The following is a 15,687-nucleotide window of genomic DNA, read 5'->3' on the forward strand; positions in this document are numbered from 1 at the left end:
GATGACCCCAGAATATTAATATTAATGACCCCAAGAGTATCTTGCAGGCTTTCCAAATAGTATAAAATTAGGAGATTGCAAAGTAGTTTTTTTTAGGAATAAATAGGATTCCACTCTGCTACTCTAATATTATTATTGGCATCCTTTTGTCTGCAAGAGGTATTGCAGCCTACAACATCGATTGTTTGCAGCATCTCATGTGACTGAATAGTCCAATTTGAGATTTGCATGATCTGTGGCACCACGTGTCGTGGTTGGGTAGTTCGAGAGCTACTTGCTCCCTATGAATTTGTTTCTCTTCAAGCTATTGGAGCCAATTCTTGTCATGGACTTTAATGCCCTGGTGGAAATTATGACACCACTTGTTTCAATCACTTGCCAAGGTTTTGTATTGGCCAGGATCAATTCCAAATGTCTTCATATCTTGCTTACATATGTCTTTGTAGCAAAGCTTGGGGCATCCTGTTGTTCTTGTTCCCTCAGATAGTTGCCTGGATAGCATGTCCTTGGGTATCCATCCATTTTCCAAGCTACTTAGATGACCTAGCCAGCACAGTCAACTCTGTCTGAGTAGGGCCGTCACACTTGGTAAAGCTGCCCTCTGAAGAATGTCTGAGTTGGTAACTTTATCTTGCCATTTGATGTTGAGTATATGGTGTAAACAGCGCAGGTGGAAGCTGTTTTAACCTTTTCTCTTGATGTGCATAAATTGTCCGTGTTTCCCCACCATACATGAGAGTGCTGAGTACATTAGCATTTTGGTCTTGATGGTAAGCTTTGAGTTATTCCATGTTCTTTTAGTCTGCTGAAAGTGGTGGCAACCTTTCCGACGCAAACATTAACTTCTTCATCCACTGAGAGGTTGGTGGTCACTGTAGAGCCTAGGTAGCTGAACTTTTGGACCACTTCTAGCTGGTTCTCATTAAGGGTGATTGATAGATCTTGTGGAACTCCCTGTCCCAGTACAACTGTTTTGTTTATGCTGATAGTGAGAGGAAATATCTGACATGCACTTGAAAGGTGATCCATGAGTAGTCCTCTTGAAGTAGGTCTTCGTCGTGAGCTGTAAGGGCAGCATCATCAGTGAATAGAAGCTCCCTGATAAGCACCTTGCTAACTTTAGTCTTTGCCTTGAGTCATGACAGATTGAAGAGTTTCATATCTAATCTTGTGTGAAGGTACACTCTACCTTCTATATCGTTAAATGTGCAGTTCAGGAGAAGAAGATTTCAAAGAACATAGGGGCAAGAACAGATCCTTGCTTCACTCTGCTTTTCAGCTAGAAGCTGCCTGAAGTGGACCCATCAAACTGAACAGTTGCTTTCATGTTGTGGAAGAAACATATAAGATTTAACAGGATTGGTGGGTATCCTATCTTTTCTAGGACTGTGACTAGGCCTGCTCTGCTGAGGGTGTCAGATGCTTTGGTTAGAGACATGAAGGCGGTGGATTGTACAATGGTTTGTTTTGCTCTCTGCATTTTTCTTGAAGTTGACATTAATATTAATTAATAATTAAGTATATGCAAAAATGCTTGCAAGACTGGACCTAAATTATAAAGAAAGGCAAAAAATTCTTCCACCACACCTCTGTACTCTGCAGCCATACAGCCATAGGTGATGCGTAGGAGGGTAGTTGCCCCCTGAGATTGGCATCTGCAGGCATTCACCACTTGCCACCCCCTCCCCTCGCCTCTGACGTTGCTGCGGCTGCCTGCAGGGAGTCTCCGCTCAGCCCACCCTTGCCACTGATGTCATCATGGCTGCCTGCGGGAGGTCCTCACTTGCTGCCCCCATGCCCCCACCACCAACACCGCCGCCACCACCTGCGGGTGGTCCCTGTGCCCCCCAGCCTCAAGAGGCATGAGTCGTTCATGCATACAGCATTGCACTATGAGGTTAATAAACTTGCTTTTTGAATTCACTGGCATCTAATCATAGCCTGGTGCAGTGGGATTTCATGCTGGAAGACTAAAGATGTCATGATCTCTTACTTAGCAGCAGTAGGGGAAAACTAGAAAAAGGACATTCTTCTGAAAACAAGATATAGTAAGAATTAGAAACACAGTCTAACATGAAAGCAAGACAACCACAGAGGTCTTCACAGAGAGAACGAGGCAGGAAGGTGATGAAAAGAGAATAGGTATGAAACAGAACAAATAAACATGACAACAAAATTAAATGAAGTACAAAGCAAGATGGGATAAAAAGAAAGACAAGTAGCATATTTATACCATGATAATCTCAGCATCTTTGTCAGGACTGCTGGCCCTGACTATAATTATTATTAACTTTCCATTATAAGTCAGGACCTATCTAATTTGGGGCTGCTGCCTCCCAATTTTGGGGTGGCTGCTTCCCAATTTCATGCTCCTGGCACAGCGTTGGGTACCATTTTTTCAAGGGATCAGGCCTAGGGAAGCCTTTAACCAGGTCCTAGCCTGCTTGCTACCATGGCAATTACTGCCTTCCCCAGGCTTGATCAGGGGATTATCACGTTAGCAAGTAGTCTAGGATCCGGTTAATGGCTTTCCCGGGCTTGATTCCCTAATCAAGCCCAGGGAAGCCATTAATTGCCACTGTATTATTAAGCAGCCTAAGCACCTTTATCAATCTGAAAAATTGAAATATCCTATTAAAATAAGTCAATGGACACCATGAATTAAGTAATACCAACTATATATACTTTATTAAAAAAATACCATCTAAGCACCTCATCTAACTCTAAAGTGAAATATTTTATGAAAATAAAGCTGTGCTGTGCACTGTATGAATTATAACTTATACTAATTATATAGACTTTATTAAAGGACATTATAAAAAGGAATTTACAGAAACTGAATGCTAACCTTAAAGTGGGCAATTCAGGCTACGTATTAACTGCAAGCATGATGCAACCAGCCACAGTGGCTGGAGACATTCTCTGACTCTGTAGGGTGAGTACCTGTCCATACACAGAGATACACACCATCTATCAGTTTCTTGGGAATGGTGCCTGGTTTTGTCAGGGCATGAAGAAGTGGAAATAGGTCACAGACAGCGTCCCAGAACACAGGCATCTGGCACTCTTTGGCTAAGTTCACATGGGCAGTACATTCATTGTCATGCAGTTTACCCCATCCCAAGATTGCTTTCAGTAGTTGAGAGTCACATTCAGCAGACACACCTAGTTGGAGTCCAAAATGTGAATAGCACTAAGGAAGGAGGCAGCTGGCTGTCTGAACTGTGGTGGCAGTGATGGGTAGTTCCTGTAGCAATGGTTCAGCTTTGCAGCTATTGTCTGGAAGAGCTCCCTTCTATGCTAGTTTTCACAAGGGCAGCTTGACTTGTGATGCCCTGTGTTCAACCCAACTTATTAAGTCCATCACCTTGTTGTATGCATGCACCACCTGCTGGCCTTCAAATCAGGTCAGGAGCTCCATGAACCAGGTGGCAGTGTCAGCCACAAACATCACTTGACCTTGCATGTTGCCTCACCCTAGATCACGAAGCTTGAGCATGCACTGTATGCTGCGTGTTTTCCAGCTCCTCACTCATGAACTGCCACTAGTGCTGCATATGCTTCCCATGGTAACAGATTGCATTGAACCAGGAATTACACTGTGTGATCCTAGGCTCTGGTGGTAGCGGCACAGTGGCATACAAGCCCCACTTTGACTGGCGATGGACTCCCTGTACCAGACCTTATGACCTGGATAGTGCTTAAAGGTTTTTCTTGAAGGAAGACACCAGGCTATCCATCTTAGGGAACTGTGCATACCAGAATGTGCATATTGAAGGTGACATGAACGGCACTGGACAGCATTCTTCGGAGAACATCAGAGAAAGCCTTGCACATGTACATGGTGTTGTCAGACAGGAATGCTGAGATCTTGTAAAAGTCTACACCATAGCTGACAACTACCTTCAAGATGGCTTGGGACCCAGTGAAAAAACAGACCAAGGTGAGATGGACCAGCTAAGTTTGAAACACAGGCAGTTTCCAGTCGGTTAACTCCCCGGTATGAATAAAATGTGCAGTGTGTAGGTGCCCTGGGGGTTGGTGTCTCCATCAGTCACAATGGAAAAGGAATGATACTCTGCCAAGGCAGCAGTTGTAGACTCTACATGTGAAGCAATCTCTGCAGGGAGATAGTCCTGACAAAGCTTGCTGGCACACAGAAAACTGCCAGCATTAAGCACATGTAGTTTCAGGTAGCCCCTTAACTTGGGGTGATCAAGTTTGTACAGTGAGATGTTGGTTGCCACGAAAACCTCCATGAGGAAAAATGCTACCTCTTGCCTTGCCAAGATGCTCTCTGTGGTCCATTTAAACAGGAAGAACACAGGAGCCTGCCTGCAGGTGCTTTAAAAGACAGCATCAAAACTCTCCTGGTTTCCCAGGTTGGGCCTTGACTGGCTCCTGGACTAAGCCTATGTCAGGGGCTCATCCTCCGATTCACTCCTGCTCCATCCCTCTTCCTCCCTTCCCTTCACCCCCTGCCCTGGGCCCCCATGCTCCAGGATGCCAGGGCTTCCCACTGTTTTCTGTTTGCAGCCATCTTTTCCCCCTCGCTCACTGACCATCTTCCCACTGTGAAAATATACTCAATTTGCCTAAAGCCTTTGCTAAAGCTTCAGAGGCAGCAGAGAGTTGATAAACCTTTGCAGATAAAATCTATTTGGAGTTGCTACACACAGAACATGTTCCAGCGTGGGACTGAGGAGGATTTTCCCTGCAATTGCAGGGATCGGGGTACTGGAACCAGGAGAAAAGGACTAAGCCTAAATCCCACTGGAATCCACAAACTAGTTGTCCCCCCACTTAGCATGTATGCAGGCTTGTCTTCCTTCTTGTATGAGGTTCCTGGGAAGGAGGAGGCTAGTGGGGCTGAAAGGGAAACTAGGAGTTGCAGTAGGAGAGACTAAGATTTTGAAGCAGAGGGATGAATATCTAGGAGAGAGCCTGGGACTAGTAAGGACAGAGGCTGTGAGCATAGGAGTGACTGAAGACCAGGATAGAAGGAGCCAAATCTGATGTAGAGATGGAAAGCAGAAATTGGACAAGGGGAATGGGAGTTGGGGGTGGGGAAGGATTGTGAGTGAGCAGGGCTAGGACAGGGAAAGTGTCGGGAAGACAAGACTGCTTAGGCAAGGATGTTGGATGTGAAGCCTGAGGAGTGAAGGCTTGAACTGTCTAGGTGAGAAGAATGTGGATCATGGTTAGAGACAGCAGTCTTGTGGGGGAAAAATAGTATAAGATCATTTAATTAAAGTTTATATCAAACTGCATATGATATTCACAGCAATGTCAAATTAAGACAACACAGACAACCTTGGCTCTAGCATTTATTAACGATTTACTGCTTGACTTTGCAAACTTAATAATTTTCTTTTAATATAGTGTTTTGTGTATATAATAGATGCAAGGGATGGGAAGGACACAGGAATTCCAAAAAGCAAGGAAAGGAGAATTTAAAAAATGCTGTGAAACAGCATGAAAGAGACAGTAATGATAACTCTCATTCTACAGCGAAAAGACAGAATCTATTGCTACATTCTTCCTTCTACTTTCCTGCTAAATCTGCTTTGTAGATCTGCTATATTTCATCTAGGTTTACATTTGATGCAGTGGAAGTGGAGGAGGAACTATTAGAGGCTGAATTTATTTGTATCCCACCCGTGGTGTACACTCTAATGAAAAGAAGCATTTGGAGCAAGATAACAGTACTGAACTGACATGATTGTCACTGTACCTATTCTGATAGCAAGAAATTTCCTTTCATAGATGGTTTAGGGCACTACCATGAGTTAATAAAACAAGAACAGGTGAATAAATAGAAGAATAAACACTGTTTCATGTCTGGCAAGCTCAGGGAAGAGAAATTATAAAAATGAGCAGCAGTCGTAAGGCACAGAAAACCTCTAAACACTGTTATCAGTAGGATAATGGCTTAGAAAATTTACAGTTCAGTACTGACTAATGAATATAGAGGGTAGCATTTGGAACAGTAGATGAAATACTGTTGTCCCTGTCAGTCAGGAATTGAACTGTGGATTGAAGTCAACTAATATCATAGTCAAAGATTAGAGATAGGACTGAGATGTGTAATTTGCATGTAGATACGAACCTTTCCCAAATTTGAGGTGTTTGAATTTGGGTTTGGTCCCATCTCTATTAGTAAAACTCTGTAGCAACAGAGGCAAATGGAATAAAAGTCAAGATGTTTTGAAAATAACTGACCGACGACTTAAGTGTTCTTGCTTCTTTTTGGAGGAAAAACATGGCTCCTGCAGCTTTCTTGGAACTAACTGTAAACAGAAAGCAATTTGGAATGCTAACTGCATGTACTCTAGGACAAGCTAGTCAGGCAATATGGTTGTGATATTATATTTAAAAAAACACATTATTAACAGAAAATAATGTTGCCTTGGCATTGGGAGCATTGTGTTTTGCTGCCAAGTTCCTGATCGAATGAGGTCATTAAATCTCCATGGTGCCTTTCTGCAAAAGAAATTCTGTTCCTTATAATTTTGGCCAAATTCCAACGTGTCTAGTAAACTGTCATGCTGCCAAATTTCATTATTTTTTTTCTTAAGCAATATTTGGTGTTTTTTATGGTAGAGACCTGTACTTACCCCAAAATCCCTGCTTTCATAAAAAAAAATGAAGTCCCTCACTGTCATGGTTCAGGATAAAATTTTAAAATCATGAATCTTAAAGGCACCAAAAAGGAAATAAAATACCACATTTGTTATTTTTATAGTTTTTATGCCAATATTATGACTTTACACGTCTGGCTCATGATTTTTGAATGCTTAGAGTTTCAGCATTGAAATTATATCTTCTATCTTAATGAATATAATATATATTAGTTTCTGTTTAACAGCTGTTGTACTCTACCCTGAAGGTAGATGCCTTTCTTTCCATTCCATTTCTTTTCACAGTATTTCTTATTTCACATTTCTTTATACTTTTGTGCACTGGACCAGGAGCCAGATTTTTTCAAGATATTTAGGCACTCGAAGGTGAAGTGCCTAGACAGAGAAACACCTACATATGTTTAAATATCTGGTTCTAATCTCTTTGTCTTTTAATGATTTAATCCAATTTACCTAAACAGCCCTTAAATAGTAGTTATTTTGTATAGTGGGTGGAATGTTTCATGGATGGCTATAATGTATTTTACAGTCCAGTGGGATTAAAATAACTGCAATAAATGTATACTCAAGGTGTTATGCAGCTCAGATAGCATTGCCCCTTTGAGTCAAGCAGGTATAGAGTACACGGGGATTTGCAAATCTCTTTCTATTAGGATTAGACATTGATGATACAAATCAGAATATTCTTTGGTATAAGGTACAAAGAGCCATAACAAAAAATAGTTTCCTTGATCTGAAATACTCCAGTGTGTATTTCCACCAAGCTTAGTGCCCAAGAAGTTCTGTGTCTGTTTCTTCTCAAGGTCATACTCAGAATTCTGCTATCTTTCCTTACCTTTTACCTGTAATGTGCAAGCATCATAACCAATATACTATCCCCTATGATTGCAATCAGGGAAATGCCCCAGTCCAGTTCTGACCTGCCCTGTACCTTGCCAGTCCTTTCATTATTTGTACTTGTCCCTGCCAGTTTAAGGGTATATCTATTTGGCACAGGGATGATAAGCAGGGCTCATGAATCTGTGCAGAGTGCTGCACCCATGTGCCTATACTGCTTCCAATACTTGAGCTAGGTGGTCCAGAGCTAAATTCAATATTGGCACAGTACTGCATGATGCCAAGAAAACATACCCTAAGAAGTTTCATTGTTCCTTTAATTGTGTCTGCCAAAGTGCTTGGCACACCAACTGATTTTTACTGGGCGTGTAACTGTCTTTGTTTCAAGAACTTGCTAAGTTCAGTAATTCACTTCTTCCAACATGACAGCAGTTTAGCATTACTATTCTTTTAAGAGCAATACTATCTTTTAGGACATAATATTAGTGACAACAGGCATTAACAAACTATTAACTAAACCTAAATGGGAAAATGTTTTTCTCTCATTTTAGCAATTCATTCTCCCCTCACCTGCCATCCACCTTTTTTGAAAGGGGAAAACTTGCTTGTAACTTATAAGAAACCTGACTTCTTACTTTCCATCTTAGCAGTAAATATAGCACAAATTGCCATATTACTTTATGTAGACATGAAGTTACTGCCATGATATCTGACTTTGCTGACACTATAAAGTTTGGCTGGTGTGTTGGCTAAGAGTGCGAAAAAAAATCATATCCAGTTTAGCCAATATGTTTAGCCTAGTAGAGGTGCTAAGGATTTTGCATTTTGAAAGAACTCAGCAGGTGCATTTTTCCCCTTTTAAAACACAGAAGACAAGGAAGGGAGGAAAAGGTGGTGGGGATGGCTGCTGCTCCCATCCACCTAAATATGCTGACAGATAAATGTTTTCATTGGCCTCCCTCATGGGGAGGTGGCATAGTGCCCACTTTCCCCTCCACTACAGAAGAGATGTAGACAAATTGGAGAGAGTCAGGCAGAGGGCAAGGAAAATGGTTAGGGGGCTGGGTTTATTTATTCTGGAGAAGACTGAGAGGGGATTTAATAGAAGCCTTCAACTACCTGAAGGCAGGTTACAAAAAGGACAGAGCAAAACTGTTCTTGTGGTGGCAGATGACAGAACAAGGAACAATGGTCTCAAGTTGCAGCAAGGCAAGTTTAAGTTACATATTAGGAAGAATTTTCTCACTAGGAGGGTAGTAAAACACGTGACTTAGAGAGGTGGTAGAAGCACCATCCTTGGAGGTTTTCAAAACCTGGGTAGACAAAGCTTTGGCTGGGATGATCTAGTTGGGGAAGGTCCTGTTTTGAGCAGGGGGTTGGACTGATGACCTCCTGAGGTCCCTTCCAACCCTAATTTTCTAAAATTCTATGTATGCTGGCAGAAAAACTTCAGCTACCAGCAGATGATACATCTCCAAGAAGAGGGCTCTGCTGGCATGACGAGGGCTGCAAAGGCACTGCAGTGTAAACAAGCCCTAAAATGCAATCCAAGGTGTCTTTCCCAAAGCAGAAAACACATTACCTGTCAGTGGAAGAAACAAAAATCCCGAGAAACCTCAGTGTCAAGGTAGCATACCCAGTGCCTCCTTTCGAATACAGTGAATTCTAGGAAAGAGAAATCGGAGGCATAGCCCTGGAATATGTCAGTAAACAGCGATATTTAAAATCATGCAGTATTCTAAAATTACTTTTTGCTGTAACTTCAGGGTGACAATAAGCTCATTCCTTAAAAGAGCCTGGAGTGGTAAGTCAAGGGTAAAAGATTAGTATGAGAAAGGCATGGGTCATCTCCTTTCACAATCATTTTTGAAAGGGAACAGTTTAATGTTTTCAATGACTTCTTTAGCTTATTCTGAAAACTTCTGTCCCCTCACTGGCAAACTATTATACCTAGTTTAACCTTGAGCATTAGAGCCTACTGTCAATCATTTTTCCCATCTGCAGAGCAATGATTTTCCATTATAACCTTGAACTTGTGTCAATATATTCTATGAATTAAACAAGACAGCATTTTATCCAGGCAGCTTGTTGGACCTTGGCAATATATTTAATACTCAGGTAAGCCTGAGTATTCCCCTGGCCTTGCAGGAAAATATGACACAGATATACCAAATACCACACTCTGTAGAGACCAACTCATCTGCAAGACTGGTTTACAAATTGTTTTACTACTGCTGAGTTCTGGCCTGACTTCCCATTAAGAATATAACAATGGACAGTTAATGTTTTTAAGTTACTTCCCTCATTACATCATCTGAAATTTCATGTGTTTTATGTATCTACCTATGTATTTGCTATACTAAACTGTACCAATTTTAAGTTGTGTTGATTTCTCTGTTTTTCATGATTTCAAACTTAGGTCCAATAAAGGACTTGGATGCCTACAAGTTAGTCACTGCATCATCTAGCTTTTAGGTGCCTGGCTCAGATGTAGGATTCAGAAATCTGTGTTATGTGTAAGGTAAAAGTTAAGTGCATGAGACTGGAGGTCCAAAAACCCTATGATCTAAGTGGGGAGCAATCTAGAGTTAACCAGTAGGAAATACTGAGGATGGGGTACAGCTTTTGGGCATGTACCTTTTGCCTAAGTTACGTGCTGTTGTTCACTTGGGCTCCACAGCTTGAAGAGTCCTTTTCTGAGGATAGATGCCTACATCTGTCCTGTGAAAGAACACAGCAGGTGCAGTGAGGAGGAAGAGGTACAGCTAATGCCACCTTCCCCAGATAATAGGGTAATGGTTAAAACACTTTCAGAGGAAGTGGAAGATCTGATTTCAGTTTTCTCTTCTGTCTAATGTCAATTATTTTTTCCACCTGCAGAGTAATGATTTTCAATGATAACCTTGAACCTGAGTCAATACATTCTATGAGTTAAACCCACAACTTCAACTATCTCACTACCAAGGCAGTTGTGCATGTGGGAGTTGGGGAAGAAGGTGACTGTCCACTGCTCCTCTTGAAACTGCCACTGGCCACTGTCTAGGGCAAGCATATAAAACTGATCAAAGAGAAGAAATGCAAGAATGAGTGTGACTCAGTGGCCTACTGATTAAGGTACTCACCTGGGGCTCTGTCTCAGATATGGATCCATATTCTAAGGCCAAATTCTGTATTTCACATTAACCAGTCATTGAATTAAATATGTAAATACATGCCACATGTGTATGGCAGGAGGCATGATTGTGAGATCATACATTAGATCCCATCATACCTTACTGCTGGTGCAGGGGGTTCCTAGGATCATGATCCCAGGCTTCCCCTGTGCTTGCAAGTGGCAAGACTCCCCTCAACTGCTAGGACTCCCAGTCACTGTAGTACATGATGACTCCACAAGTGGAAGCCCCATCAGCTGATCTGGGCTTCCAGCCACAGGGGTGCACCTGGCCACATATTCAATTAATGGTGTCATAGGAACCAGCCACAAAGTTATTCCACATTTTTTGTGGAAAAACTTTGTGGTTTATGCCTTGTTTTATGACACCATTAATTGCTTTAATATTACAACTTAAGATGTTAACCGGTTAATCACGCCTTAAGTGTAAAGTGTGGCAGGGACCTTTGTCTGCTTCTCAATGAGCCTTATATTCTGTACCACAGTTTTCAATAGAAGAGATGCCCTCCACCTGAGGACATTCTCTAGGGGTGATTGGTAAGAAAAGTGGATTTGACTCCACTCAGTCTAAGGAAGGCATAGAACCTAGGCCTTAAATGGTCCGCAAACGCTCTACTCATGTGACTATTATATACTGAGGTACTAGTATGGCAATAAAAGAAAATAGCCACAACTGCATTTCTGAGAAGCCCTGTCCTGTGGGTGCATCTTAAGCATTCCATACCAAATCAGGCCCCTCAAAGGATGTAGGCAGTGGACTTTCTAGTTCCTGACTCATGGCTGGGTTTAAATGTGATATAGAAGCTAATCTGCTTAGACTTAGTTACATGTGGACATGCACCAAAGCAGAACTCCAAGTACCTGGGGTACTGTAGAGTTAAAAGCTTAATGAAGTTAAGTACCTCCAGAGTTAGGCTGCATCTCAGTGGGAGTTTTTCAAATCACAATTTTGAACTTAGACCATCTAGAACACAGTGTAGACAAATGTGCATTTGTAGTTACTTCAAAGGGGGAGCTGGAGCTGCTGCTCAGAAGTGCACAGCAGCTTTATGATCTGTTATGTCTGTCTGATCCTGCAGTGATATGAATGAACTAAATCCCCCTGATTTTGACCTTTGATGAAGCAGGGGTAAAGTTGGAATGGTTTTGGTGCACTCATATTACTACAGAATCACGCAGATGTAATACGTGCATGGAAACAGCTTGGATTGGTATCCTTTGGTAGCAATCCAATTGTTATGTCTATCTGTACCTTCAGTTATTCTGCATCTATACACTTAATTCGATCTACCCTCAAGGACCAGATCTCAGCTGCTGTAAACTGGCTTAGATTTTTTTCTACACTGGGACTCTTCAGAGAATTTATCTGAAGTAACATTTAAAGCATATTAATTAAACTGCATTAAATCTGTATGTGGACACTATAACTCCTGTTAAAATCATGGCACAATTGGGATCTGATCCTACAAAAATTATGCATCCTGCCATGCTGGACATGCATGGCAAGACAAACAATATTTGGGATGGGGCATAAAATTGCTCAGATCCCAACTGCACTGCTACAGGGCTGCCCAACAATCCTGTGATTCAGAAAACAGACAGCTCTGTCATGCACCTTATGATTGCCCCATGCCCAATCCAGAAGACTCAGGTTTGGGACCTGCAGCTGCCCTCAGCCTTATCCCTGGGGATTGGGCTGGGGGTATCCCTGGGATCTGGGACAGTCTGGGGCTGATGATGACAATGAGCTGATTGTCGGCACTGGTGAGGCAGCCCAGACCTGGAAAATAACTCATATCACATCTTCAATTGAAGGTGCCATACAAGTAAACTGCAAAGATGTTCTACATTACATCTTTGTGCCTGGTTTGCCATTTTATGGTACCATAAATTGGCTGAACATGAGCCATGTTATAATTTATGGCATGATTAACACTTTAATCATGCCATAAATATAATATCTGCCAAGGGCTTATATTATATCAACCACTTTAAATACATCTTTTGCTAATTCAAATTAACTTGTCTGAGTATCTGCATGTAGACAAGGCCTTAATTCCACTGTATTTACAATGGCTCAGGACCTGCCTTAACCTGTAGAATAATGTAAAAAAAAAAAATATCAGGGCCTTTTAAAATATATATTTCATAGAATAATGTTTCTAACTTTGTATGAGCCATCTAAGTACATTTATGAGTTTGCCTGGCCTATTTATGAAGGGAAAAAATTATTAGACAAAATCCAGAATGTATGAAATACTGATGGCAAAACTGTAAACCCAGTGCTAGGAAACTATATTTAAATGTATGTGCAAATGGAAAAGTTGATACAAAAATCACAAAGGACCAAAATCATACATAACAGCTGTTGAGCAAAGTGCAGTAGACAGGCCACTGCATACTGAAATAATTCCCTTACTGGATAATTAGATGGAGTTTGATTGGAACTGTGAAACGAAACTTGGCAAGGCAATACATTTTAAAATGGTTTACATTCAGAGTAACTCTGACTGAGCTCACTTTTTTAAAAAAGTGATCCTCAGCATACTGATGAACCCAAAATTTGTTTAGAGAGCAAGCTAAATTCAGTTTTATTTTAAAAGTGATCTTTATATCATTACAGTGCATTTGTTATATGTTTTCTGGAAATGATATTGCATCTCCTCATTTCAGATTCTGGAGGTGGCTACTGTGTTATCTCCTGTCCTTTATTTCCCAGATTTCAGAATTTTTATCCAGACATCTTCATCTAGTCAATTGTAGCAATTGTAGCATTATTTGCCAGAGTGACATGTCTGGTTTAGATATAATAAGATCAAGGAAATATCTGTGGTGGAAATTTGGATCTGCATACTTTGAATTGCTTTTATCCCACTACTGTTGGAGCTGATTTGCCTTGGAATATGTTCTATAGTGCTTATGATGTGTGGATTGGAAAAAATCACCACCTCCCTATTTGTAACTGAAGAAAATAGCCTTTAGTGGGCCTCCTGACTGAGTGACTTCACTCAGGGAGTAACTCTATTGAAAGATCCAGTCTAATAGCTTTTTTCCTGTTTTTTTTTCTTTTGAAAGCCTTCCATAAAATTAAAGTGCGGAACTAAATTTAAGTGTGTAATTAAAATGTGGACCTCATTGCCACCAGATGTGGTAGAAGCTCACAGTTAACCAAATTCAAAAAGGGGTTGAAGAATTTCTTAGAGGAGAGGGGCATCAGTAGTTATGGTGCATAGGAGTTAGGGGCACAGCTTCTGAATTAGAAATTCCTACACCTTAAATGCTGGAATTGTGGAAGTTATAGAGAAGTAGGGCTAGAAGGGACCTGCAGAGGTCTAGTCCGGTGGTTCTCCACCTTTTTTGTACCAGGTCCCACCTTTAAACATTGATGGCCAGTCTTGACAGAGTGACCCTCACTCCTGACCTGCTGCCCCCTGTGCCCAGGCCCCAGCCCCTCAGTGTGTGGAGCAGGGGATGGGTGTGTGGGGCAGTCTGTGTGTGGGTGGGGGGGTGCATGGGGCCCCAAGCAGCCCCCTGCAGGCTGGAGCTCTGCCAGCCTGCAAGGGAAAAGCCACAGTTTCCCACAGTCTTCTCCTTTAAAAGAGAATCCATTTTTAAAGTCTGTTCACGACTCTTTCATATATTCTTGCAACCCGCTTTTGGGTCACAACCCACAGATTGAGAAACATTGATCTAGTCCAACCCCCTGCTTGAGGCAGGATTAGCCCTATCCAAACCATAACAAACAAACCATCATTTAAACTCTACATAAGATGACTGTCAACCCTGAAACAAGACAGAGTATTTATATGGACACACACACACACACACACACACACACACACACACACACATATACACACATAACACATACACTATAGATACATATGTATACACATGCACACACTATACGCACATATAGTCTACATATACACACACTCCACAGATGCATACATTGTGTACACATACATGCACACTATATATACATATATTGGGTGTGCTTTTCTGGGCATTATACTAATGTGTCACTGTCCATACGTGCGCAGCAATTACTGCGCATTAGATTAACTTAAAGCATCACTTGTTAGTACCAACAGATACAGGTACTAAAAAATAGCACTTTAATGCACCTAAATGCATATGTAGATGCTGACCAGGGAGCAAATTGCTTCCAGTCAGCCCAGGAAACAGTGGGACAACTGCTGCTTGACTTAGTCCTGAGCGCTGGGGAGCAAGAGGGAGCTGTCCCTGGCTCTGGCTGTCCCGAGCTAACCCCGAGCTCCAGTTTGGCTGTCTCCAGGCTAACACTGGCTCCAAGCTCTGGCTGTCCCCGGGGCTAATCCCGAACCCTGAACTCCGTGCAGGTGGGAGCTGCCCCTGGCACTGGGGACAGCTTCCCTCCTGCCCCCTGGCTCCAAAGCCTGACTCCCTGCACCTCTTGCCAGCCCAGGGCTGCCCCCAGAGCCCCCTGACACCTGGGAGCTGGCACCTGGGGCTGCTGCAGGAGGGGCAGAGCCAGGCAGGAGTAGCCCAGCACTAGGTTCCTAACTGGTGTGCACGTGTAGACATGTGCCAGGGAGCAGTTTAATGCACCTGAAGTCACCGTGCAGTACATTCAGGTGCATTAATTGTATGTGTAGATGTGCGCGCGTGCACACACACACTATATCACTACACACATTGTGTGTATAAACACACCACACACACTGTGTACATACACCCACACACCAGAGGTACACACAGTGTGGGTAAATACACACACACAACTTGCTTGGCTCACAGGAGGAGCTTGGATGGAAGTGGGGTGGGGGGGGCGGTTACTGCCTTTACACACGCATGGAGTATATCTCTATATATGCAATGTAGCTATCTAGAAATACATATTTTTGCAAAAGAAAAACCCAAACCAAATCTCTCGCGGCTGTGGCGGGGGAGGGCGGTGGGCTGTGCCGTTTCAGGCGGACCCTGCCTGAGGCAGGTGATGCAGCTGGCTCCAGCCCCGCGTCGCGGCGGCCGGGCCGGGCCGGGCCGGGCCGGGCC

General features: G+C 42.4%; 1 protein-coding gene across 1 annotated transcript in view; it reads left to right on the forward strand.

Moving 5' to 3' along the window:
• Positions 1-3,910: 3,910 nt before the first annotated feature.
• The window catches only part of CUNH2orf40 (chromosome unknown C2orf40 homolog), a 20,352-nt gene continuing 8,575 nt past the window's right edge, over positions 3,911-15,687 (forward strand). The window contains exon 1 of the mRNA XM_019528479.1: positions 3,911-3,943. Coding sequence (XP_019384024.1) covers positions 3,911-3,943 — 33 coding nt within the window. The remainder of the gene's footprint in view (positions 3,944-15,687) is intronic.

The sequence above is a fragment of the Crocodylus porosus genome, unplaced genomic scaffold, assembly GCF_001723895.1.
Source record: "Crocodylus porosus isolate Cpor-Errol unplaced genomic scaffold, CroPor_comp1, whole genome shotgun sequence".
NCBI lineage: Eukaryota > Metazoa > Chordata > Crocodylia > Crocodylidae > Crocodylus > Crocodylus porosus.